Source organism: Pyrus communis, chromosome 5, assembly GCF_041283825.1.
Source record: "Pyrus communis isolate YQ-2024b chromosome 5, ASM4128382v1, whole genome shotgun sequence".
Lineage (NCBI taxonomy): Eukaryota > Viridiplantae > Streptophyta > Magnoliopsida > Rosales > Rosaceae > Pyrus > Pyrus communis.
This window is the reverse complement of record NC_142569.1, coordinates 29,445,599-29,472,500: the sequence shown is the minus strand read 5'-3', so window position 1 is coordinate 29,472,500 and position 26,902 is coordinate 29,445,599. Positions and strand designations below refer to the sequence as shown.

The 26,902-nt window shown below is 36.8% G+C and overlaps 2 protein-coding genes, 1 non-coding gene and 1 pseudogene across 6 annotated transcripts; 2 read left to right on the top strand and 2 right to left on the bottom strand.

The window, feature by feature from the left end:
* The first annotated feature begins 1,067 nt into the window (after positions 1 to 1,067).
* LOC137726375 (SH3 domain-containing protein 2-like) lies at positions 1,068 to 5,752 on the top strand. 4 transcript variants are annotated; one of them, XR_015963055.1, is made up of 10 exons: positions 1,078 to 1,270; positions 2,231 to 2,353; positions 2,435 to 2,504; positions 2,601 to 2,752; positions 3,743 to 3,844; positions 4,036 to 4,236; positions 4,388 to 4,450; positions 4,576 to 4,718; positions 4,819 to 4,893; positions 5,329 to 5,392. XR_015963055.1 is itself a non-coding variant. In XM_068465294.2 (10 exons), exons 1-10 carry the CDS (start codon positions 1,211 to 1,213, stop codon positions 5,443 to 5,445), a joined length of 1,116 nt encoding a protein of 371 aa, XP_068321395.2. In that variant the 5' UTR covers positions 1,078 to 1,210; the 3' UTR covers positions 5,446 to 5,752. The 4 variants fall into 4 exon arrangements, 3 of the variants coding, with proteins under 3 accessions (XP_068321397.2, XP_068321395.2, XP_088550982.1); XM_068465294.2 differs by having other exon boundaries at positions 4,566 to 4,718; positions 5,329 to 5,752; XM_068465296.2 differs by lacking the exon at positions 4,819 to 4,893 and having other exon boundaries at positions 1,068 to 1,270; positions 4,566 to 4,718; positions 5,329 to 5,752.
* A 2,131-nt stretch (positions 5,753 to 7,883) lies between these two features.
* Positions 7,884 to 14,321, top strand: LOC148697104 (uncharacterized; annotated as a pseudogene).
* Positions 14,322 to 16,278: 1,957 nt separating this feature from the next.
* LOC148697103 (signal recognition particle RNA) lies at positions 16,279 to 16,583 on the bottom strand. The gene has a single exon (XR_015963233.1).
* A 666-nt stretch (positions 16,584 to 17,249) lies between these two features.
* Positions 17,250 to 25,067, bottom strand: LOC137726373 (squalene synthase 2). Its single transcript, XM_068465292.2, has 14 exons — positions 24,624 to 25,067; positions 23,911 to 23,953; positions 23,607 to 23,696; positions 22,741 to 22,816; positions 22,083 to 22,152; positions 21,290 to 21,433; positions 21,076 to 21,180; positions 20,758 to 20,904; positions 20,166 to 20,241; positions 19,525 to 19,613; positions 18,088 to 18,179; positions 17,952 to 17,997; positions 17,796 to 17,862; positions 17,250 to 17,684 (listed from the first exon to the last, which is right to left on the bottom strand). Exons 1-13 carry the CDS (start codon positions 24,816 to 24,818, stop codon positions 17,797 to 17,799), a joined length of 1,239 nt encoding a protein of 412 aa, XP_068321393.2. The 5' UTR covers positions 24,819 to 25,067; the 3' UTR covers positions 17,250 to 17,684; position 17,796.
* Positions 25,068 to 26,902: the final 1,835 nt, after the last annotated feature.

The window sequence follows — 26,902 nt, the reverse complement described above, 5'->3', positions numbered from 1 at the left end:
GTCAAGCTTGTTCATCAGATGAAACGTATGTTGTTCTTATGTTTTACGTAGCAGTGTGCCCTTAAAGAAATCGTGTGGCAAAGTGTTTTGATCATGGGCACATTCCATATGGTCTTGGCAGCACACTGATTACCTTGGTGCTTAAAGTGCGGCTCAATGACAATAACCATTTTAGAAAGTTGTGCTAACGATGTGCTAAGGGATTTCAGTTTCTGTTGTAACTTTGTTTTTCATGTCACGTTTTCTGTCCATGCAGTCATATTCCTACACATGCACTTAAAAAAGTTTATGGTGTATCTTCAACTACAATCTATCAATTTGAACCTCCCATTTATTTGCATCCCTCTCTGTTACTAATGATGTGCTAAGGGGATCACGGCACAAGGTGGAAAAATAATCTAAGGGGATGGCAATAAGGGACAAAAAAGGAAAAAAAAATTCAAGGGGACGGCAAAAAGGGATAGACAAAAGAAAGAGGGCTAGGGTTTAACAAGAAGGGGACTTAAACGAATGATACTATATAGAATTTTAATTGTATTGGATGAATAATCTAGCAAGTTTTTTTTGTTTAGAGTACAAGTAAACTTTAGCCCATAAGGATTTACATAACCTAGCCCATTAGAATCTTCAGTGGATGTCTACTACATTAACAAATATTCTTAAGAATACCAAACAAGCCTTAAGTCATCATCAACTAAGATGATCGAAGGTAAAAAAATTCGGCTTTCTACGTGAGAATTTCGACGCCTATGCTATGTGGCGTTGACTCATGTGCAACGGGTGCAAAAATGTACATGTATAATTGTTGTAATTGTTTTGACCCACAACGTGTGGTTGATCCAAATAAAAAGGTTGGCTTGGTATTTTTCTTTGAAGTTAATATTTTTCCTATTCAATCCTAATTTACTTTATATTTTATTCAAATTCCAAAATCTTAATTTCATTCGTATGTTTTTTATTTGGATTCCATGATTTCCATCTACGTACCAACACATTCAAAATAAAATATATAATTAAAAATTAAAAATAAAGAATAAAAACAAATCTGAGTTCAAATAAGTGAACTCTCTGCACGCACACGACCAAAAGTTCAAACAGCTCTTCCAAAGCAAGTCCGTACCATTTTATTTGAAAGCTCAAGCATCTCTCTCGTACAAATTGTGTTGCTGGAGACCCCAAACGCTCGGCAGATTTGGCCCTTCGATTTCGAATGGAAGCTATCAGAAAGCAAGCCACCCGGCTTCGCGATCAGGTCGCTAGGCAACAACAGGTGCTCTCGACCCACAATCCTAATTCCCAACAGATCCAATTTTATTTCAATCTCTAAATCTCTGTCCTGAATCCATATTTGATGTTCCATTTGTGGCCAAATTTTAATTCCCGGTTGATTTGCTCCATTTTTCTTTTTTCCAAGTCCTTTTCTTTTCTATTTTCTTGGTGAAATTTGCAATCTTGTTATGCTGGCAATGCTTTTATCTCTGTTGGGTTTGAGATTTTCGATTTGCTTTCAATTGTGTGATACAACACAATGCATTTCCTTTTCAAAGTCCTAAACTTTTATCAATCTTGTTGATCGTGATTTGATGGGAATCTGATGGTTAATCTTGGGAATTTCATTTGGTGAATTGAGAAATGCGTCTGTGGCGGACTGCAAAAAGAAGATTTGGGTAGAACGTTTTAATACATTACTTATTCGGTACCCCTCGAAAAGTTATAGCCTAGAGTGAGTGTTATGGGATGCGGGTCGGGCTTGTTCCTCCGATGAAACGTTATGTTGTTCTTATGTTTTACGTAGCAGTGTGCCCTTAAAGAAATCGCGTGGCAAAGTGTTTTGATCATGGGCACATTCCATATGGTCTTGGCAGCACACTGGTTACCTTGGTGCCTAAAGTGCAGCTCAATAACAATAACCATTTTAGAAAGCTGTGCTAACGATGTATTAAGGGATTTCAGTTTCTGTTGTAACACTGTTTTTCATGTCACGTTTTCTGTCCATGTAGTCGTATTCCTACACATGCACTTAAAAAGTTTATGGTGTATCCTCAACTACAATCTATCAATTTGAACCTCCCATTTATTTGCATCCCTCTCTGTTACTAATGACGTTTTTTAAGTGAATAAAATAACATGGCTAAACTTGATCATATGTTTGCCGTAACAAAGGTTTGCTTACATTTCATTTTTCATTTGAGCGAAACAGACAATCTGATTACTTTGCGCTTTATTTTAGGCTGTCCTCAAGCAGTTTGGAGCTGGAGGATATGGAGGTTCAGATAGTTTCGTAACTGATGAGGCAGAACTCGGGCAGCATCAGAAACTTGAAAAGCTTTACATATCAACACGTGCCGGCAAGGTGGCCTACTTCCTTTCTTGCCCTTCTAATCTCAAATAATGTTTTTCCTTCTACTTATAGAAATTTTTATTCATGTTCTAGCATTATCAAAGGGATATTGTTCGTGGTGTGGAGGGATATATAGTCACCGGGTCCAAACAAGTTGAAATAGGTAAGTTGGTAACTTTTATATCATTTGTCAAGCTCAAACCTCATTTCACGAGGCCTAATGTTTATGTTAGAAACCATAACCTTAATTATGGAATAGGAACGAAGTTGTCAGAAGATAGTAGGAAATATGGTGCTGAAAATACGTGTACTAGTGGAAGTACACTATCAAGAGCTTCATTAAGTTATGGGCGTGCTCGTGCTCAAATGGAGAAGGAGCGGGGGAATCTGTTGAAAGCTCTTGGCACACAGGTGTGGCAAAAGTTTCTTCACTTACACGCAAAATTCTTTAGATAAGATTTGCATGAGCAAGATATGTTTCTGAAATGGCGGAATGAGTGATACATTTCCATACTGATTTTATATTTTATTTTGCGTGATTATTGTAATGCATTTTCCTTTTTGGCCGTAAGGGATTGAACTAAACAGTTGCTCAAAATACTTTAAATTTAATTAACCGAGGTTTAATCTTGGAATCCTTATTCAGATACAAAACTTTGCCTCATCTTCTGCATACAACTTCGTGACAATTGTGAATACAAGCTGTTGCATCAAGAGCTTGCCAAACTTATGCATAAACTTACGACCCAAGCACTCAAATTGGCAGTTTTGTTATGTCTACTTTAATTATACTAAAAATGATGAAACAAGTTCTCTCTTCTGAGATATTTTCTGACTAAATGTGCAAAGGATATTCTTGCAGCAACTAAGGTTTTGTATACAGTTTACATGATTCTTTATAGCGGGATAATGTATTAATATATTGTTGCATTCCACCATATACCTGCCATTCACAGTATTTCTGGTACAACTTCATGAGATGTGGTCTCTAGTTTTTTCTTTTGGTTATTGTGGTCCTGTTTCTAAAACCTCAAAGCCATACCTTACTGTGGGTAGAACAAGGGATGTTATTGGCATTGATATCTTGTTTAGATTCTGGTTCTCCTAGTATAATCTTTACCTCATTTCCGCCCTCCAAATAAACTTTCAGAAAGGCATCAGAAGTTTTCTTCTGTTTCATCCGAACTCATTTTGCATGTCAAAGATTTGAAAATTGACTTTAAGCCTACTGTATTATGACATTGATTTCATGCTTAAAGTACTCTTTGTTTTTCTTGACATTTTATTTCACTTATCCTTCACGTTGTAAATATCATGATAGTATTTAATTTCAAATAGTTCATTCCTTCTTGCTGCTATTAGAGGTTAAGTTTGAGACACGGTGTTTAAAATTACTAATAGGTGGCAGAGCCATTAAGAGCAATGGTAATGGGGGCTCCATTGGAGGATGCTCGGCATCTTGCTCAACGTTATGATAGAATGCGACAAGAAGCTGAAGCTCAGGTATCTTTAATCTGTGTTTACCAGAGACTTTCTAGTATTTCTGAATATTTTATTCCCACAACAATACTTTCGACTGGAATCCATGCGGGTCAACTAATGCACCCAGTGTTCATGCAAATTGGTGAAAGCTAATTCGTCTGTTGGATTTCTTGTACAAATATGTCATTGTGTGTTCTTTTGAACCTAGACAGGCTATTGAAGTTTCCAAACGCCAAGCAAAGGTGAGGGAAACACCTGGAAATTCAGAGAATGTTATGAAAATGGAAGCTGCAGAGTCAAAGCTGCAAGATCTAAAGTCAAATACGGCAATGTTAGGGAAGGAAGCTGCTGCAGCAATGGCAGCTGTTGAGGCTCAGCAACAGAGGTTGACTCTCCAGCGACTCATTGCCATGGTAGTACAAGTTTTCTCAATATATGCTTCAAGTTAAATTCGTTAAGCCTAAGTAAACGTTTGCCTGTTATATATTGGGAAATTAATGTTTAAACTTTCTTTTGTTCTTATCAAAATGTCTTTCTTCTTGTCAATTTTTTTCTGGATTGAAGGTCGAGGCAGAGCGGTCTTATCATCAGAGGGTCCTTCTGATACTTGATCAACTTGAGGGAGAGGTATGCACCCCCGCCCCCTCCCAAAATAGATTAATTTTCTCAACTATACAAAATCCCATTTTTTATTTCTCTGTCAATTGATGATTTTGGGTAATGCGTTTTCTGATATTGATAGATGGTAACAGAACGACAACGAATTGAAGCACCTTCTAGCCCTACTGTTGAAAATACCATGCCTCCACCACCACCTTATGACGAAGTTAATGGCATATATGCTTCTCAAACACATAATGGATCGACAGACAGCATGAATTACTTCTTAGGGGAGGTTAGTAATTAAAGAAATTTCTGCATTCGTATTGCTTGTATGATGCAACTGCTGCACTTGAAGGCTGTTCATTTATGTTGATATTGTCAATTTATTGCAGGTTATGTTTACATATCAAGCTGTGTCTGACGTAGAGCTCAGTTTATCAGTTGGTGATTATGTTGTTGTGCGAAAGGTTTACAGCGTGCTTAGATTTATACTTCACTACCTTAAAATCTGAATTCGGGTTGGCCCAAGGCTTGGGACCAACCTAATAAGTAATCTAAATGGAAAAATGAGCACAATCTATCGTTGTAATTGTGATAACTAATACATGCCAACTGGACCCACTTTAGGTTGGGTTTAGAACAATTTAACCTTGCAACAATAAGTTACGATCCGGTTGGTTTTTGCTAGGCGGAACCTTTATTGGGTTTCAGATTGCCTGTCATCTGAGGGAAGTCAGTGAATCCAGGTTGCAGATTGCAGTATTGTTACCTTATTTGCATGTGTCTGCTGCTCCTGTTGAATAAATAAAACAATCAAACGAAAAAGATCACCCATGCCTAAATTATAATTCATTGTTGTTGCTCCGAATTCCTAGGTTGATTATATCACGTTCTTTCTGCAGGTGACAAACAATGGTTGGGCAGAAGGTGAATGCAAAGGCAAAGCAGGTTGGTTCCCATTTGGATACATCGAAAGAAAGGAACGAGTTCTCGCAAGCAAGGTGGCCGAAGTGTCCTAGCGTTTGTGCATGGGTTATATTATGAGCAGAGTGTTTTTGGTTTCTTTATGCTTCGTTTATGTGTATTTTTGTTGTTTAAATGTACTCAATGATGGAGAATACGTTGGTTCGAATGGAAGAACATCGTATCCTCCCTTTTGATGTGATGTATGTGGACACTAATTTTTTTTTTTTTTTTTTTAATCTATTTGATTGATAGGATTATCATTTATGAAGAAGTTAGTAGCTTTGTATTTACTATTTTTCCTGTCTTTTGTTTGTTACATATTCAACATCAAGATTTCTTATTGCAGTCGAGTTTCTAGTTGATATGAACATCTAGATTGCTGAGTTATGAAGTTATATTGATGTGTTCTCTGTTTTTGACGTATCTTGTGGTATTATTCTTGGTTTGGGATTTTACCATGCAGTTTTTATCGAGCAAGATATCAAGCCATGAATGTCGCCTCTACCAAGTCTAATAAATCTGCTTCTGCAAAGACGTCCAATTCTGACAAACAAGGATCTCGAAAACCCCTTCAATGCACTTAACTGTGATGGAACAACACCCACTACTGATCGATGTTTTTTTCTCAATGGTTTTCCTCCGGGCCATAAATTTCACGGCAAGGTTGTTGACCCGCCAAATCGTGCAAAGAAACCTCATGCCTCAAACCAGACACTGGTGACTCATAACGCGTCGAAACTACTTGACAAGGATGCATTCAAGTTCACAACTGATGAGTGTAATCAACTCAAGGCTCTTGTTCGAGATGATAAACCATGTGCAAATTTTGCAGGTAAAACACAACCTTTTTGTGCCATCTCCTCCTCACCCAATTCGGTACATTGGGTTCTTGACAGCGGTGCCACTGATCACATTGCCTCGAATCAGTTTGTTTCAGTTATTACACCATTTAATTCTCCATGTTAACTTGCCAGATGGGTCTCATGCCAAAATTAACGGCATTGGTTCAACCACTTTAAATTCTAAATTGCACACTGATGGTGTTTTGTGTGTTCCATCCTTTCGTGTTAATTTGCTCTCTGCCAGTAAATTAACTCGCAAATTAAAATGCTCCGCTCACTTCTTCCCCATATTTTGTGTCTTACAGGACCTGGCTTCGAAGAAGATGATTGGCCTGGGGAAACAAATTAACGGATTGTATTAATTGATCGTGCAAGAGAACTCTCAACCATCGCCACAAACCGAACTATCAAAAATCGCTCTGCAAGTCGCCTCTCCTTCCGCTGCTCTCTGGCACCAACGCCTTGGCCATCCATCCAAGGAGCCCTGTCAGCTTCTTTCTAAAATAGACTCTTCATCTTCTTTTAATTCGCAACATGTTTGTGACGTTTGTCCTTTAGCTAAACAAACTCGATTACCTTTTTCAAATAGTTCAATAAAAACGTCTCATCCTTCTGATCTTATTCACTGTGATATCTGGGGACCCCCTCGCACTCCCACACACTCGGGTGCACGCTACTTTCCCACTATTGTTGATGACTACTCACGTTTTACATGGATTCATTTTATGCGTTTCAAATCAGAAATACAAGGCATCTTGAAATCTTTCTTTACACATGTGCAAACCCAATTTAATTGTCGTATTAAAAGTGTGCATTCTGATAATGGTGCTGAATTTACATCCGTGAAATCCACTTTTAATGATCTCGTTATCCTTTTCCAACACTCCTGTCCCTCCGCCCCTCAACAGAATGGAGTGGTTGAACGAAAACATAGACACCTCTTAAATGTTAGCCGTGCCTTGCAATTTCAAGCCAACCTTCCCATCCGATTTTGGGGAGAAAGGTCTCACCGCTGCCTATCTTATCAATCGCCCTCCCATGCCCATATTTCCCAAACAATCACCTTTTGAACTACTATACAACAAACCTCCTGACTACCATAACCTTCGTGTTTTTGGATCTCTTTGTTATGCATCAAACACTCAACCTTCATCTAAATTTTCCCATCATGCTCGTCGATGCATTTTTGTAGGATATCCTCTTGGCCAAAAAGCTTATCGAGCCTACGATCTCTCCACTCCCCAATTTCCACTAGAGATGTCATCTTTCATGAAATCATTTTTCCTTTCTCCACACAACAAACTGATGTCCCCACTGACTCACCTTTTTCCCATGTGCTTCCTCTTCCGTGCCCTGATCAATCCATACATCCCAACAACACAAAAACCATTCCCATATCTTCTAAACTTCCAGAACCTGATTTGACCACCTTTCTTCAAACCCCCGATAACCAAGTTATCACAGAGAGCAACCCAAACACATCCACAACATCGCCATCGGTCATCCTACCTTTACCGAACAATCATACTGATCATCCCTCACCTATTTCTCCTACAATTTCATCTCCTCCTACTGAAACCAATAATCAGCCACCCACACTTTCTCATGCCCCTCTTCCCATTCAACTTGACACCACAGACACCACAAATATGACAACCAACAATCCTCATCCATCCCAACCTATACGCCAAAGCACTCACCTTCGCCAACCCTCGGTTCTCTTGCATGATTTTCATTGCAGCAATGTCACCATTCCCAGGTCCTCATCTTCCAAGAAGTCAGGTACGCGATTTCCTTTATCCAAGTACATTTCATACTCTACTTTAAGCCCTTCTCACAGAGCCTTTGTTAACACCATCTCTAGTGTTGTTGAGCCTACCTCTTATGCTCAAGCTGACCTTGACCCCAAATGGCGTGCTGCTATGGATTCTGAGCTTCATGCTCTTGCTGAGCAGATCACTTGGTCACTTGTTCCACTCCCTCCAGGTAAACGAGCCATTGTAAGTGGGTCCATCGCATTAAATATAATTCTGACGGTTCCATTGAAAGGTGCAAGGCTCGCCTTGTCACTAAGGGTTACACTCAATGTGAGACCCTTGTCTACACTGAAACCTTTGCTCCGGTTGCTAAGCTTACTACCGTTTGGTATCTACTTGCCCTTGCAGCTATTCGCAATTGGCCTCCTTTTGAAATGGATGTCACTAGTGCCTTCTTGCATGGTGATCTTCATGAGGAAGTGTATATGGTTCCACCTCCTGGACTATGTCGACAGGGGGAAAGTAATCTGGTTTGTTGTCTCCACAAGTCCTTATACGGCTTGAAACAAGCACCCCGAAATTGGTTTCACAAGTTCTCAAATGCTGTTCAGAAAGCGGGTTTCAAACAATCTTATTCCGACTACTCTTTGTTCACAAAGGTATGTGGTTCATCCTTTACCGCTATCTTGATTTATGTGGATGACATGGTGATCACAGGAAACGATGCCAAAGCCATTCAAAATCTGAAAAAAATTCTTCAGAAACATTTTCGTATCAAAGATATGGGCCACTTGAAATATTTCCTTGGAATCGATGTTGCAAGATCGAAGGCAGGGATTGCTATTTCTCAACGGAAATATACTCTTGATATTCTGGATGAAGCGGGACTTTTGGGAGCTCAACCAGTTGATTTTCTATGGAGCAAAATTTGAAACTTACCGATGATCAAGGTGAAGTTCTCAATAATCCATCTCGGTATAGAAGATTGGTTGGTAGACTTATTTATCTCACAATCACCAGGCCCGATATTACCTATGCCGCTAATATTCTAAGCCAATTTATGCATCAACCAAGAAAACCACATTTGGATGCCGTGCTTCGAGTTCTTCGTTATTTGAAAAAAAAGTCTAGGGAAAGGCTTATTATTTTCCTCACAAAGTGAGTTGTGTTTGAAGAGTTCTTGTGATTCAAATTGGGCTAATTGCCCTATGACTAGAAGATCAACATAGGGATATTGTATATTCCTTGGAAACTCACTCATTTCATGGAAGACAACGAAACAAAAAAACTGTGTCTCGGTCATTAGCTGAAGCAGAGTACAGGTCTTTGGCTGCTGCTACATGTGAACTGACATGGTTACGCTTTTCTTTTGAAAGATTTGCAGGTTACTAACATTGGCCCAGCAAAACTATTTTGTGATAACCAAGCTGCATTGCATATTGCTGCCAATCCGGTATATCATGAACGCACAAAGTACATTGAAATATATTGTCATGTGATACGAAAGAAAATTCAAGCAGGCCAAGTTGTCACTTCCTTTGTGCCATCCATGTCTCAAATTGCTGACTTGTTTACCAAAGCTTTGGGTAATACAACCTTTCATAATTTGTTGCACAAGTTAGGTATGTTAGACATCCATGCTCCAACTTGAGACGGAGTATTAAGATTTGGTTTAATTGTAGTTGATTTAGGAATATTATATTTTCTTTTATTGTCTCGTTGACTTGGAGTAGTCCCCAAGTCTTGTAAATTGCCTTTTATAGACTCCGATTTCCTGTATAAGTTTGGCTCTGCAGCCACATCAATCACACAAGAAATTCCAATTTATCATCCACCACTTGCAAACTTGCAATGAAGCTTTTTCCAAGAAAAAAAGAAAGGAAAGGGCTAACTATGTGTGTTATTTTTACTTTAACTATGTGTTAAATATTGCTAATGACAGAATTTAGTGAACAAATGAATCGAAACTCGGGTAAATTTTTACAGATATATTTTGTTGATACTCAAGTCCAAAAGCCCTATGTAAGTTACGAGAAACAAGCCCAATTAACCTAGCCCACAAGGCACCCAAACATTTATGGAACAATGCCACTTGGCAACACAATGTACTTTTACAATACATATTTAAGTTATACATTTGAACAAGAGCAAATAGATAGTTTGACCTAATGGAATATAATAACCTTAGTTGAAATATGTTACCTAAATGTGTACTTTTGATGTGCATTGGACAAAATTCACTTGGCCATGTATGGAAGTCAGAAGACCTATACATGCATTGGTGTTTGGGCCTTAAATATAGGATTTGGGCTAAGAAGAGGATATCTTGGGTTGGAAGGCCTTGACTTTCAGCCTAAGGTTAATTTTTCAGGCCAATTGGCTCCCAGCCTAAAAAAGCATTGATTCGATCAATTCTAATGGAAATACGATTGCCAAGAGATTTAGACGTGGCTCGATCAAGTCTTGATTGAGTTAAAATTTTCAAGGATTAGAATGAGGTTCTAATAAGATTCGAATTATTTCAGTAATTGAAACATGTGGCTAATCATATGAGAATGAATTACGTGCATAAAGTGACTAGGTTTAGAATCCTAGTCCAAGTCAAAGAAGCCGAGATTGGATAGAAATTGAGTTTCAGCTAAAGAGGGGATTTAAAGAGATGAAGTAAGAAGAGATCCATGTGAGTACTGAGATGGCATAGTCCTGTTAGAACTCTACCTCAACAAACCTGGTTATCATGTAATCCACCCCTATAAATAGAAGTGGTTTTGTACCATGAGAAGCCCTTCAACTCAACAAACAACTCAAAACGCTCTACGCGAAACCCTTTTCATAAACCTAAAACAAATACTTAATTATCCTAAACCTCTCGTCATCACATCATTTTGTTTGGATAAACACTGTATCTACGGGAAACCCTTCTCACACCCTAAGTAAAATACTAATTATCCTAAACCTCTCATCAACACATCTTCAATTTGGATAAACACTGTATTGATAACCAGTGACATCTTCAATTTGGACTAACATGAACTGTAGAATCAGGTGATTTAGGAGCATCTTCAGTTTAGAAGATGGATAAACACTTGATGCCCACAAGAAAAATGCAATTTTCACCCTAGGTCTAGCATGACACTTACTTTTGGTGAAAAGAGGAAAGGGTGACTACCAGATGGATTATGAACCTGCTCCGTGGATCACTGAAGCTGACAAACAGTATGCAGTATAATTTTGATGATTTTTTATTTATAGGAATCTGTTTTTTCTTGCTCGTTTGAAATTCAGTTTGCTTGAAGTTAAGGAGCACGTAAAAGTTCTTATTGCTTGTAATGCTGCGAAATCTTCATATTCTTTGTAAAACCTTTTCTACAACCTTGTTGGGAGTTAGAAGAGAGACAATTGTCCTTTACTGCCAGCCGTTGGACATTTCAGTGATTTTTATTGGTAGTTATGCCCTGAATGTTAGAAGTTGATTCGTTCTTTAGGTCATTGCAGAGAGCCCTTGACAGAAGACTATATCTTCTTCTCTACGGAAACACTGATGGATCTGCTGGAAAGTCAGTCTGACATGTTCCAGAAAAAGTTTACCGGTCTGAAGAGACACTGCGGAAGGTGATGGTTGCTATAAGACACCATATACTAATCTTCTTATCCTCCCAAAATCCCATGTAGTTTCTTCGTGTTTTTTTTCTCGGTTACATAAAACCGGTTTATTTTCAGTGTGCAGAATCTGCATTAAAATCAGTTTTGGGAGATCTGTCACACACATATGGTGTATGAAATTGAGTAAGAACGAATTCTTGAGAAATTTCAGCATCATCAGGGGTTGTTTCCTCCATTGGGCATGGGTCACTGGCAAGTGGCTCTTTAATTTCAATATCTCCCAGCATGTTATGGCTCTCCACACATTGGGATGGTTGAATTATGTCGCATTGCTCTGAACATTGTGGCACATTAGGCTGCTCAAAAGGCTGTTGAGTACCTGCCCATCTAAAACTAGGATGCCTTTTCAAATCTGGAGCGTAGTAATCAAAAGTGGGATCGTTCCAACACCAAAGTGAGTCGTTCCTCATATTAATATGCTCCTTCGCATAATCTGGAAAATATTTCCCATCAGGGCATTGCAAAATTTCATGGGTATTTGAACAACAAGGGGCACAAATTGTAGGTTTAAATCCATAGAAACCCTGCTTTGCAAATGAAACCGATAAAGGTGGTCCTCCTGGTAGTGGTGGTTCCCAGCCCATCGTTGAATTGCTCCCATAATCAATAGATTGTAACAAGGTGTTTTCTTGTGAGAATCCAAACCAATCCCTTGCAGCTAATGACTCTCTTGTGGGTTCGGCAGCTTCATGTATGAATAAAGCCATCTTATAGCTGTTCACAAAGTCAAAACCCAAATTTAAGCAATATGCAAAACAAAAGTTAATAAAATATTAAAGTTAAAATTTATATACACAAATAATCAATTAAGAATATGATAAACACAAATTATTTAAAACAATCATCGGCAACAGCGCCAATTTCTTGATGGGTATTTTTACCACCTGCAAAAGTAGGGATAAAAACATTTAAAAATACTTGCAACAGAACAAGGCAGTTGTAGTATAAACGGCTCAAGCAAGGTCGTTTCCGCAGGGATTGAATGAATATTTTATGTAAATACCAAATCTTAATTAATTATTTAAAAACAAAGATTGGAAAAAGTTGATTTTATGACCTCGAATATTAAAAACGAATTTTAAATTGAAACAAATAAATAACTTGACAAAGTAAAGAAAACAAAAGGAAATAGTTTTGAAAACCAAATTGTAAAAACTTAGGGTTCTGCGTCCCCTTAACAATCCTATGTAGATTTATCAATTACTTATGAATTACCCATGCAACTTTGAAGGTTAGGTTTTCCTAATGCATATTCTACTCTTGGTATTCAAGCTAGAACGTATATCAAATATGCAATTCGTCGATTGTATTCATATCAAATATAAACATGCATGACTCATTACGCTTTGTGAAAACCCCTTGAAAAACTATGCAACCCCTAAGACGTGGTATTCATCCTAGGTGAAATTACAACTATCAAGCACAAGAAGCAATACTCAATTCCCCGGTGGTATTCCAACTGAATTGCATCCGATTACTTATCTAAACATCATAATGGTAGCTAAGTATTAAGATATAGAGACAATTTAAAGCACAGTGATCAATAATTTAAAGCATGCATGCATAATATCATAAACAATTAAATAAAAACTATATATTCATGCTAAGGCTCAAGCCATCGCCCTAGCAAACGAAAATTAGCTACTAGCAACCATAAAACAAAAGGAATTTATTGAAATAGAAAAATGATAGAAAACACCTTCAAAATACAAACGTCAAAGCCTAGCTAAATTCTCCACGTACGTTCCCCCCACTTATTCTAATGGCTAAAAATTCTTATTTATACTACTAGAAAATAAAACCCTACCTTGAAAAGGTTTTAGAATAAAACTAGGAAACATAATTAAATGATAAAACAGAAAATAAAAGGTTTCCTATTTGAACTAGAATTCGGAGTTCTCAGAAAATCACACTTTTGACCGACCAAATCAACTCCAATTTGGTCCCAAAAGTTTCTTTTGAAAGCTGAAGACGTCCCCTACAAATCCTCAAAAGGAATCTTCCTCAAAATATCCCATCTTGACCTCCAAAATACTCAAAACGTCCAAAAACATCAATCCGGGAAAGCTGCGCGCTGAGCCTTAATTTCATCGCCATGGTCAAACGGCTTGGTACAGAAATCTGGAATTTTGACACAATCATTTTGAAAGACTCACGAACATCCTCCAATTAGAATCACTCCAAAATTCATCTGTTTGTATACTTTTTGCTCCAGAGGAAGTCGAATGTCCTACATTGAAAATATATAACAAAGTATCAAAATTCTACCAAAATAACCAATAAATTAATACTAAGATTAGGGTACAATATATGGTATAATATGAACTCATCAACATACTTTGTTGGAAATGCTCCCATGGGCCATATGGAACAGACAGCAGAGAATATTAAGGTATGCTTTTGTAAATTATGTTTACCTTCTTACATGGGATTGGGTTCAGCCGATAAATGTTAAAATGCATATTGGTGTTGCCTGTCAATCCTGTATATTAATCACAACTTCATTTTCCCCGATTTTTTCAGCAATTCTTTTACAAGTCTCAAGTGATTGCAACGAACAAGTTAAACATTGGGACGTGCGAGGATTATGTCTGGGTGACCAAGGATGAATTGATGGAGTACTTTCCTGAGAAAGCTGAGTTCCTTAACAAGATGATCATTAGCTGAATACCAACACATGTATTTTGTTCTTGCATAAAGTTTTTCGATTCAGTAGAAAAATGAGTGTCGACTCTTGGCTGAACTCCAACACAAGTATTTTGGTTCTTGCAACAAGTTGAATGTTTGACATTTTATGGTTTTTGTGGGGGAAGCTGGCTCAGCACTTGAATTTTTTTGAGTAGTTTCCTTTGAGTTATTTTGTTGCATGGGAACTGTTCTTTGTGGCCTTCTCATTTGGATCAGTGCTGTTTCTCAATGTAATTTGGCCACTTTTGCTTGCTGTGATTGGTGCTGTTGAGTTATGGATTGACAAGAAGTTTTCTTAGTATCGTCGTCACAACATATGAAGGAGAAAAACTCATGGAAACCCTAACTCCTCTTCTCAAGCAAATGCACTTCCTCTCAGCAAGGAGGGATGGTCGCTAGCGTCATGGAGCCACCATTGTAATTCCTCGTTATTAGGACAAAAAGTAATGAAACTTATGTTTTGAAAACAAACGTACCAAAAATTCAAATGTACCAAGTAACTAAATGTACCATTATAATCAAACGTACCGATATAACCAAACGTACTTAAAAACGAGTTTTTCATTATAATGGTACATTTAGTTACTTGGTACATTTGAATTTTTGGTACGTTTGTTTTCAAAACATAAGTTTCATTACTTTTTGTCCTAATAACGAGGAATTACTTTAATTAATAATTGTTTCTTTATAGAAAGAGTCGTTAATCAACAGACAATTGCATTTTTGTTAATTCAAAATTATATGATTCATTGTTATTATTTAGCATTATCTACAGTAATAAAGATTTATCTCTGATCAACTAAAAGTTGTTCTAGAGACTTATCAACCAAAAAACAAGACTATATAGAGCATTGTGTATGAATCAAACATATTTTTAAACATTCCAAAAAGATGAATATTCATTTTAATATAGTTTATAATTGGGTACGTTTTAATTCGGGGTTTGGTACGTTTTCATTTAATGTTCGTACGTTTCTATTTGGCGTGAGTGTATATTTAGATTTGAAAAGTTTAAATTTTTTAGACTTAAATATAGTTGAAATTATTTAAAATATATAACAGATATTTAAATGTAAATTAATTTCAATTAATCTGAAGTAGTTCAAGTATAAGTATCTTAATCAAATGTTTCAAAAGCTTAATCAAAAACTCAAAAAGCATAAATGTTTAGTCTACAAGAGTCTAAAATGAGGTATCTAATTCTAATTTTCTCTTGTTTTATTATCTGGGTTTTGGTTTTGTTTTTTTTTTTTTTTTTTTTTTTTTTTGGGAATAAAGGGCAAAATTCTAATTTTGATGGACAAAATTGTTAAGTTCGTTTTAGAGATAAAATTACTGGGTTTTTATATAAAAAATTTCGTCACCATATATGCACTTGCTTTTTAACTGTGTTTATTATTGTTAATGCTCAGAACTGGGGAGGTCAACAAATTAAAATAGTAAAGTGTCGGCCCTGAGCTAGGGCTTGTAAATAATAAGAAATGGTTCATCCCTCAAAACTGGAATACATCTCTTGAGTCTCTGGAATAAAAATAGAATATAAGGTTACAAATAACTCAACTCAATAGAGTGTAATTCTTCTCTCTATTCATCCGACCCCGAATTACTCGTCCTCCTTATATAGGCCATTCAACGATGGTCTCATCCAATATCATATTATACGCCAGCGGGTCAATAATAATCCCTTGGGGGAAGTTATCAAGCAGTCCATGCATGTTCCCTACTAAGAAAGCCGAGCAGTCGAGCACGCTCGTGCGTTAGACCCAGGCCCTTGGGCAAGAGAATATATGCATCAAGGAGTTACAAGCTTTTAATTCACCGAGAAGTAAACTCTATAAAAACAGTGGTAGAACAAGATAAAAAGGACACTCGGATCCACTCTCTCAGAAAATGCTTCCAAAAACTCTTTCACACTAATACAAAAATGCACCAGTAAAAAGATGATGGTTCAATGAAACGGTTTAGAGTGCCATGGTGGATCAGAGTAGCGCCGACCCGTTATCCTTCCACCGAAGAGAGCGGGAGGTGATCGTTGCTCTGTGAGGCCAGCCTTACGCGGTGCCCTCCGCTTTAGGAACAGTGCAGAATGAGCCTTCGCCCAGTCCACAGAGTCCAACTCCCATCTTGGAATGGGCGAGCCAGAATAGAAGCAACACGGACCCGACACGCTGAAACCGAAGCAGTGTTCCAACACCTTACTTGTCCCCACTCGGGTTACAAGCATGCGTTACAATGCTCGACGCTCGGTTGGGATTGTACATAATATATAAACTGGTGTCTCTAGCTGCTGATTGTCGATGTGGGACAATATGTAATCGTGGTTCTTCCTTGACTTGTTCTTCTCTATTTAGAAGCTCAAAACTATGGCCATATCTTAAATAGATTTTTTGTGTAGAAAAATAAAATAGAAAATCGAGAGTTTGAAGCTTCTCTCGCTCCATCAAATGATATATAGGGATTAGTTCAACCAAGGACTGAAAGAAATGAGATTGTTCTAAACTCTAGTAAAAAAATCACCACTTGAGCTACCTGGTATGATTGACATGGCAACGAAAACAAGTTTGGGGAGAAACATGCAACTGGCTCGGCAGAAATTATACCCGTTGTTCTGGTAAGAATGCCGGTCAAGATTCCAATTTGCACCAAAAATGAATGTTTTATTCATCGAGAATTTGAACTCCAAACCTCCTCCAACGAAATAAAAATTGGTGTTACTAAACGAAATAGTCAATAACGGGTTGGGTGCTTAAGGCTGGGGTTTAGAAGTTAATGTCATTGACCATTAAATTGTTAGACATTCTATATAATTGAAGGTGAGAGCACCAAAATAGTAGATAATTATGGATTAATTCCGAAAAAAAATAAGGCCAAATTGTCAGATGACAAAATAAATGAAGCGTCTTAACATTAGGTACAGAATACCAAATAAGCATTGCCATTATTGTAAACAAGAATCAAATTCTACATTACTTTTGGTAGAAAACACGGCTAAAAGCGAGAGTCCAAGCAAACTTAATAATAAATCTGGACCGGAACATCCCAAGTTAATAATAAATCTACATTACTTTCATATAAAAAGGTATTTCTCTTCTTTTTCAAAGTGGAACGATGTCTTAGCTTATGAACTCCTCCAAAGACAAATAACTCCCAATGGTTTGGCAACAGTAGCTATGCTAAATGGTGTCGAAAGCTCCGGCATATTTCAGGGCAACTTTATATCGAATATACAACGGCAGCAGCGGCACTTCCATTATTGCATGCATAAGAAACTAATGTAATCAATGAGGCATGTACTTTTGTAACCAGCCATTTTTGTTGAAGAATATTCAGGAAATGCAAAACCTGCACAACAAGAAGAAAATCGGAGTAAGGGATGAGAGGAGGTGGTTTTGCTTTCCAAAAGAATTACAACCATGACACCAGTTATCGATTGTTCATCACGATGAAACTTACATTAGATTCTTGGGCTAGCAGAGAGATAAGCGTAAATGATTGCCAATATAATAAACAACGCCACAATCTGCATTCAGAATGTAGACTGATCAGTATGTAAATTCTACAATGATTCTAGCTTTCGGGTCAATTTTTTTAATCTAAGATGAAACTTACCAGAGTTGAACTGTAGCTTTGTTCGCGGTTGGCGATGTAAGATTTCCTGGTGTGGTCCATAGATAATTGTCAGATAATCGGTAAATATGAATGTTCAATATTCAGGAAGAAACTCTAGAAACTATGAAATGCATACCTTTTGCTCAGAGCTCCAGAGTCTCTACATAATTTCTGTACCGCTTCCACTCTGCTCAATGTTTTTGTTGCATTAGGATCATTCTTGTCAACCTGCAGCCAATATCAAATTTTTAATGTTTTGAAAAATCTGAATGGTTTATAAAATCCAAGATAAATCCATACTGGAAAAACTAGACAAATTGGCGCATCCAAAAGAGTTCATTCTAAAAGTGCAGGTAGTTGGGTTAGGCGGGTTAGAAGTTACTCATATTTACCCAATTTAAGAACCCAATTTTCCAAGGAACCCATGGGATATATCCATGTTTGTTTGCCTAAGATCTTAGGGTATCTTTGGTCATAGAAATTATATGGTATCTTGAATTGGTAGGTTTATAGCGTAAAAGACATGATGAAAAGTGTTTGAACAATAATATTGAATAATCAAAGGATGGTGTTATAGGCACACTGGAAAAAGTCATTGTGCACTCCATACTTTCTTATTTAGAAAGAAAAATACACTTATGAGAAGTGCACAGTGACTTTTTTGGAGTGCCAATAACATCTCACTAATCAAAATATATTTCTTGTAAATAAAACGTTTACTAGATTGTGCCTCAAGAACTCAACACAAGAATTTTAATAATGTATTCCCTTACTCCAAACACAAAAAAGTATTGCATGGCACAACAGATTAAATAAATAAGCCTGAAAGAACATTATGAAAAAAATATAGGGAACTGCTATTGGCACTCCAAAAATCTCATCTTCCACTACAAGCTTTCTATAACTAGAAAGAAAAATACACTTTGTGTGGAGTGTAGAATGAGATTTTCGGCATGCTAATAATAGTTCCCAAAATATATTCAATGTATATGTTGATAGGAATATATATATATATCCATACTACAGGTAATGTTCCCCTGCCAGACTTCTGTTGCTAGAGAGAGCTTATATTGTCAGACTCTGATGTGGACCACACATTCAGCCAGCCTGATCAATGCTCCAGATTCGTAGTCTACACAAGCATATTATGTTGCTAGATAGTCTGACAAGAGAACATTTCCCTTTAAAATACATTCATATTATAATTCCTTGGGCTGCTTGGGTTAAAAATTCATTATACCGTGTTTGCTTAACTTTTAATTCAGGTTAAAAGTGGGTGCTCATTGGCACTCCAAAAATTTCATTGTGCACTCACCATACTTGTATTTTTCTTTCTAAATATAGAAATCTTGGAGTGCACAACAAGATTTTGGAGCACCAATAACAGCACCCTAAAGATACTTGTATATAGATGTTTACTCAACTTATCAAATTCCATACCCAGGTTGCCCAAAACTAGCCAAATCTGGGGTCGGTTGGGTTCATCTAACCCAACTCTCACCCTTGGTTTAGTATGAAGTAAAAGTAATCTTGTTAAGAGATAATACATATCTAGTTTCTTGAAGCATCTTACCTTAGACTTTAGAATGGAAGAAAAATCAAAGAAAGCACCATAGACATCATCCATTGATTTTGTTCTGTCAATAACTTTTGCTGTAAGACCTAGAAAATACAGCAAAGAATTGAATACTTTTCAGTAAAGAATTATGACAGATCACATGACCAAAAACTACACAGTGTGATAGGTATTTTATCCAAACCATCGAAAGAATGAGCGAAGAATTCATATAATCAACCAGTAGTGCATCAAGGGCTCAGAGGGTGAAAGGCATAATTAACCAGTAGTTGCAATACTTTCATTTTTCTAACAAATAATTTTTATCATGACATGATTTTGTAGATCATTTCCCTAGTAAATATATAAAAGTACTTGTAGTTACTAAAATGTGGTTGTCTGTAGAAGTAGTATGTGTAAGCTTCCCAAAATTTATGATAAAATCTCTAATACTAAGAAAACAATGTTGCTAGGGTTTGTGGAATTCCTATAGCTGCCACTATCTGCCAAATGACCATATAATCGCACATGCATAACACTCTTTTTGACAAAGCTATTTCTTTGTAAAATACATAACAAAATTGTTTTCGTTTTGATTATATCAAAATGTATCCGGTTATATCTGAAAGGAATACCGTGTTCCTAGATTAAAATATTACCTCGCCTCATTTTGACTACGCCTCTGAAGACCTCAATGTTGTTGTAGCACAATGCTAGGGTGCCAATTGCCATGATCTAGTAGAGGCAGCACAAATCAAATGAGATTACTTAGAGATGATCTTTGTTAAATAATTAAACAGCAGACTGTGAAGTCATAAAATGTTATATTGAATTTTGTTAAAGGGAAAAGATAAACGCCATCTGAAGAGTTCCAATGGGAATTCAAAAGGTTTGAGAATAGAAACAATGTAGATCTTGACCATCAAGAAGGAAGCAAAAGCACATCTTCCAATCAAGTTACAAGTCAATAGGATCTCTTATGACTTGTACGTATAACAAGAGGATCATTTTGGAACCGACTAATCGATCCTGATGGTCCAACAGTGTAACCTTCTCTTATGGCCAACAATGTATATCAAGATTACACCATATGCTACGTTTGAAAATAGTAATAAAATCACTCAACTCATCCTACCAATGTTTTTCCTAGCCAATGTTTGTTTTGTTCTATAAATCCGTAAACTACACAAGTCAGATATAACACACACCACAAAAGAATAACATTTGTGATATAGTTGAGGAATAATCTACCTGAGGGATGGCACAAAATTTAAATATAGCAGGATCTCTTAATGCAGCCATGTACTTCAAGCAATCTTCCATATGTATCAAAGCATTAGTTACCATGTCATTTAAGCATTGCACTGCCTTCTCTGAGTTTTTCTCATCTTTCAAGTCCTGTGTTGCAATATCAAACAAATTATTGACAAAAATTCCAACTGTGCAATGGTTGATGCATAAATCCTTATATCACCCCACTAGACTAGAAATAAAACAAGCAACTAAGAAGGCAAAATGGTAGGAATGGCATAGGAAGCTGTTAGAATTATACAAGTAAAGAAGAAGCACCTCAAGTTTATTGACATATTTACTCCAGATTTGGCGTGGCCAAAACATGCGTGACTTTGGTATCTCATTAATATCCTCCAAATAATCCCGAATGATGTTCGTTTTCTGTTGTTTATCAGATCCAGACATTGTAGAATCAGAATCAGAATCAAACTATGAAGCAAATTTGATACTGAGAAATATACCATTTCTAGCTTTAATAGTATTGTTATACCTGAAGAAATAAGCCCATTGAATTTGAGAGAGAGTCTGAGGCCAAATCTTCCTTACCAGCAGCATGGAAAAGCTTGGACAAACCTAAACCAACAAGTCCTGCCACATAGTGGCAGTATTCATCATAGTCATCAATGGTTTCTACCTGCAAGATGAGCCAAATACATCCAAATCGCATTAGGAAATACACCTTACTATGCCGTACACTGATAATAAGTCTTGGAATATTGTAAATGGAAATCATGCAATGGAGAATAATTTAAATTTTATTTATGCTTAACAACTTTGTTGCGGAATCTGATTTCCCATAATGCAAAAACATTAAATACACTAATGTACCTGCTTGTATGCACAAATTGAGGTCCATATATGCTTATAAATTGTGGAAACCAGTTGACTGCAGAAACATTTTTTTTCCTATCGTTTTAACTCACTTTTAAATTACTTAAGAAAATCCTAGTTTAAAACGGATGCCAAAAAACTTTCTGCAGTTGATCTACATTTAGTCTTTATTTTTTCTTTCAATTAGCATTCAAAATATAACTACATGTCCACAAACATCCATAATAGTAACCCATTTACAGAACAAAACGATTATATATTATATATTTTGTCAATATGTTAAAAGAATTGAAATATATTTCACAACTATCATAAATATATGTCAAGAAACAATGCAAACAATGTCAGAAAGGTTTTGAAAGAGGAGTTTATTTTAAATGAAGCATGAGAAACATGAAACATCAGAGCATATACACTCGTTCTTCCTACAAAATATATGATGCATCACAAACCTCCTTCAAGATAAATTTTGCCATTCCTGCACCCATTCTTTTGGTAATATCCTCAATTGCCTCCTGATAACTGCAAGATTACATGCCGGTTGCTTATCAAAATATTGTACAATGAAAACTCCAATCATATATGAATATGTTATAAAGAAAACAAGTATATGCAGAGTTGTTACAACACGAATATGAATATTTTATAGAGCTCAATGCCATCTAACGATAAGTATTTCCAAGTTCAATAAGCCAACCGCAAAACATAAACTCATTAAAAAGAACAAGCATTAACATATTTTTCCTAAGGCAAAACTTCTCCCGCAACCTGGAGTGTCCAACAAGTCAGTTGAGTTGGCACCACTCATTTTAGGTGTTTTAATTTAAAAAATAATAATATGAAGCACAGGAATTACCCAGTTATCAATCATCATGTATCACATGATCGACATAATAGAAAAAAGAACACTGCCCTAAACAGACAGATGTCTCATGCTAAGTATGGTCAAAGTTTTCATACATATATCCAACATGTTGGGGAAATTTTTGTCCCATGCACTTTATCTTATAACCATCAAGAACACTAGGATGCATACAAGGATAAGAAATTCCTGTCCTGAAAAGATCTTTCAATAATTGAGCAATGAAATATACAAGGATAAGAAATTACCCTTTCCCGAGTTCCAAAAAAGCAGTTGAAACATGATGGAACTCGTCCATGAGAACTTTGTAATTATTTGTACCACCTAAAGAAGAGGAAGAAGGTAGTTGAGCAAGCAGACAAGTCTCATCAACATAGTAATGTGACAGTGTGCATGTACTATACTTACCAAGGAGCAAGGACCGACAACAAACATACTCATTCCTTATGTTCTTATATATGTTTCTTTTTTTTATATCAAGAAGATGAGAAATTTTGTATAATGCACTCAACGTTAACTGGCAACAACGACAACACAGAAAGAATAGCCTTTTGTAAGAGACAAGGAAAGAAATTAGTCTGATCTTTTCTGGTTACAGTTCAAACTATTACCATAAAGTCAAGCAGATCACAAAGTTTATAAGGTTCACGGTACTATAATGAGGGTGTAGATTATACGAGTGTAACTAGTATTGTATGCTCTCTTACATGTTACTAATAATTTCTCGATGGCATATTTATATACATAAAAGCCCCTATATTCATTTCTACATATATAATTATAAGCTAATTGACTCTTCTTAGGACCCCATTCTCGGCTGTTACTTATTAGATCAAAATATGGGTATTTTAGTGCATTAAATTGTATTTTATCTACTGTGCATGTTAACCCTCCATATGATCAAATGGCTGAATATCATGTCCTTGATTAGATAAAACTCCATATATATGCTATGTTATATATAAATATATACATGTATGTGTGCTGTGTGTGTATAGAACTTTTTAAAACAAGATATTTGCAGCACAGTAAGTTATATATCCTAATCTCAACCATGGGATACAGGAAAACAGCAAACATGAAGAATGTAGTCATGGAACGCTAAATCACTCACATGCAAAATGCCAATCGGGATCATATATGTGCCGATGAAATGCTAACAAGATAGGGACTTTGACATCTGTTGCAACGCTTGTATCATCCTCTGTATAGGTCCACCAGGACAAATTACATCATTAAACACGGTTAGTTAATAAATTAGCAACATAAGTGCCACACTGAAGGAAATCAAAAGTTAAATTACAATGTAGTGTCACTTGTAACAATCAGGCAACCGATCCACAGGAACGAGGAGCAACCTGTATAACTAACAGGAAAATATAAATGAAGCAAAAGACTAAAGATTAACAGAAACATACCGACAGTGTCTAGAGCTCGAAGAACCAGGTAAAATAGACAGATCTGCAAACCGTAAAAGTCAACGTTAGAAAATCACAGCAAAAACAACGTTAGAAAATCACAGCAAAAACAAACAAAAGCTGAAAATGTAACAAGGGAATTAAAATGTAGTAGTCTGTAAGGATCTCAAGAAGAAGAAATAATCAAGGTAAACAACAGCTCTTCCGCAAGAGAATTAAGGCCGGAAATGAAAGTTACTTTATGTCTAACCTCGGATTCGACTCAAACTCCCAGAAAATGCAGAGAAAGACAAACAAAAGCAGAAAAATATCAATCTACCCACAGAAGTAGATGATCATAATCCAATACCAATCAAAATACCCACAGAAAATACTACCAAACATTTTTTAAAACCACAAAAAATGGGCCTCCCCTTTCTCGTATAAGCAATAAAACTCCGATGTGAACCATTAGCATCATCCATCAGTAAAAAAGAGAATAAAAACACTAATACAATTTTTAATTCTACTAAAACAGTCCATAAAAAACATTAATCCCAAATAAACATATTTAATCAACAGTCAAGTCCATAACCAAGAAAATTCCTCAAAACCCAGAAATCACCACTTGGAAAAAGAAAAAAACAAACATAGATCAGATACAGGAACTAACACTTAAATACACACTCAGACACACACACACACACACACACACACACACATATATAACTTACAGCGTTGCGGAGCTCTGTACCGAGCTGTTGAATAACGAGAGCGAAACTACGAGAGACCTTCTGGAGCATGGTGTAGCAGAAAGCCCAATGGGGCTCTGCCGGGATCTGCTTTTCGATTTGCCTCGATGCAATTTTGAGCTTCAGAAGCGGGTAAATGTCATCGGGGTGTTTGAGCATGGTCGACAAGGCACCCATTTTTGGGTCTGGACAGGAGATCAAAACCCAAATCGCAGAATTTGAAATCCGAGGGCGAGAGGTTGGATTTGGGAGGTGGGAATTTGTTCTGATGATATTTTTCGAAGTGGGTTTATACAGTTGTATAGGTCTGGTGGCAGGAGGCTTGGTCCAAGCTGGCGTCCCGGGAGTTTCAGAAATTAAAGAATCAGGATTTGGAGCCAAAAAAAGTCGTTGAATATGTGCTGTGTTATTATTTTTCTTGTTTCCATTTGCATTAATTAATTTATTTATTATTTCCTTTATAAACTTGTGCTGTAAAAATAAAGAGGCAATTTTTGACCCATTTAGTTTACATCCAAAATATGTGCAGCCTTTCTGTGGTCTTAATCATTGTTTGACATTTATTAAACTTATGACGATAAAATTTAAAAAAAAAAAATTATAAATATGTGTCAAATAGTAATTGGAGTCACAGAGACATCACACTTATTTTAGAATCATAATATTTCATTTCTTTAGTTTTCCACATGTTTATCTTAGTCTTTAGATAAAATAAATAAAAAATCTATTGGCAGGTAGAAACAAGAAGCAGAGTGTAGGCAGAGATAATGAGTGTGAAGATTATTATTTTATTTTTCAATAGGGATGAAAATTTAAACCTAGGACCTCCCTCCTCCAACAATAGAAAGAAAAATACTATTAGACTAAGAGCTAGTTGATAATCACATTTCTCAGGAGGAATCTTGCTCTATTATAGCTGGAGTTGGATCCATACCAAAGCATTACTAATGAATATATCAAAGTTATGAAAAGGGTGCATAAGTTTTTGAACCTGACCTCCCCGAGAAATGAAACTTTTAATTAGTTTTTCAGTATAACTTTGGGTCTAAAGGTTATGAGGCCAGCTCAAGGGTTCTTATCTTTGGACTTACCGAGTCTTTAAGGTCATCTCTAATCGGGCCGACCAAAGGGCTCTAAGTTAAAATATGACCCTTTTGATACAAAACTCATATCCAATGGAGGGCTGGGTTGGGACCCACGTGCCAAAATCCAACCATATGGCTAGCAGGCTGGGCATCCTTAGCCAGCCAACCAGCCTGAAAAATTGGGCCGAGCTGCCAGCAACCCACATGCTAGCTGACGTCAGCTAGCCGTTGGATTTGAATTTTATTTTTTTAAGACAAAATTTAAATATAAAAAATAAAAAATTTCTATTTTTTTTCTTATAAATATCTAAGTCATTTCTCACATCCTTTTTATCCTTCTATATTATCTTACCTCATTTTATTGCAATTCTTCACATTCTTTAAACTCCTATACGAAATTTTTTTTATTTTTTTTTTAAGCAAAACAAACATAGCATGTAACATCCCACATCGCCCAGGGGAGTGATCCTTATATGTATATTCTCATCTCTACCTAGCACGAGGCCTTTTGGGAGCTCACTGGCTTCGGGTTCCATAGGAACTCCGAAGTTAAGCGAGAATGGGGCTAGAGTAATCCCATGATGGGTGACCCACTGGGAAGTTGCTCGTGAGTTCCCAAAAACAAAACCTTGAGGGAATGGTAAGCCCAAAGCGGACAATATTGTGCTACGGTGGTGGAGCGGGCCCGGGAAGTGATCCGTCCCGAGATGTGACAATTTGGTATCAGAGCCTAACACTGGCCGTGGTGTGCCGACGAGGATGTCGAGCCCCTAAGGGGGTGGATTGTAACATGCCACATCGCCCAGGGGAGTGATCCTTATATGTATATTCCCATCTCTACCTAGCGCGAGGCCTTTTGGGAGCTCACTGGCTTCGAGTTCCATAGGAACTCCGAAGTTAAGCGAGAAGGGGGCTAGAGCAATCCCATGATGGGTGACCCACTCGGAAGTTGCTCGTGAGTTCCCAAAAACAAAACCGTGAGGGAATGGTAAGCCCAAAGCGGACAATATTATGCTACGGTGGTGGAGCGGGCCGGGGAAGTGATTCGCCCAGGGCCAGGATGTGACATAGCATTCCGAAAAATTATTTAGAGAAATATGGAGAGTTACTCATTTATAAATATGGTAGTTTAATTCAATTAACCAATAAAGTTAAAGAGCAAACTTTAAAATAATA

Coding starts and splice junctions, on each gene's coding strand:
- LOC137726373 (XM_068465292.2), bottom strand. CDS start 24,818: ATGGGTGCCTTGTCGACCATGCTCAAACACCCCGATGACATTTACCCG. Junction 23,697..23,910: donor TCGAGCTCTAGACACTGTCG/GTATGTTTCTGT, acceptor GGACCTATACAG/AGGATGATACAAGCGTTGCA. Junction 21,434..22,082: donor CAAAATTTATCTTGAAGGAG/GTTTGTGATGCA, acceptor CTCATCTTGCAG/GTAGAAACCATTGATGACTA.
- LOC137726375 (XM_068465294.2), top strand. CDS start 1,211: ATGGAAGCTATCAGAAAGCAAGCCACCCGGCTTCGCGATCAGGTCGCT. Junction 4,451..4,565: donor TTGATCAACTTGAGGGAGAG/GTATGCACCCCC, acceptor TGATATTGATAG/ATGGTAACAGAACGACAACG. Junction 4,894..5,328: donor ATTATGTTGTTGTGCGAAAG/GTTTACAGCGTG, acceptor TTCTTTCTGCAG/GTGACAAACAATGGTTGGGC.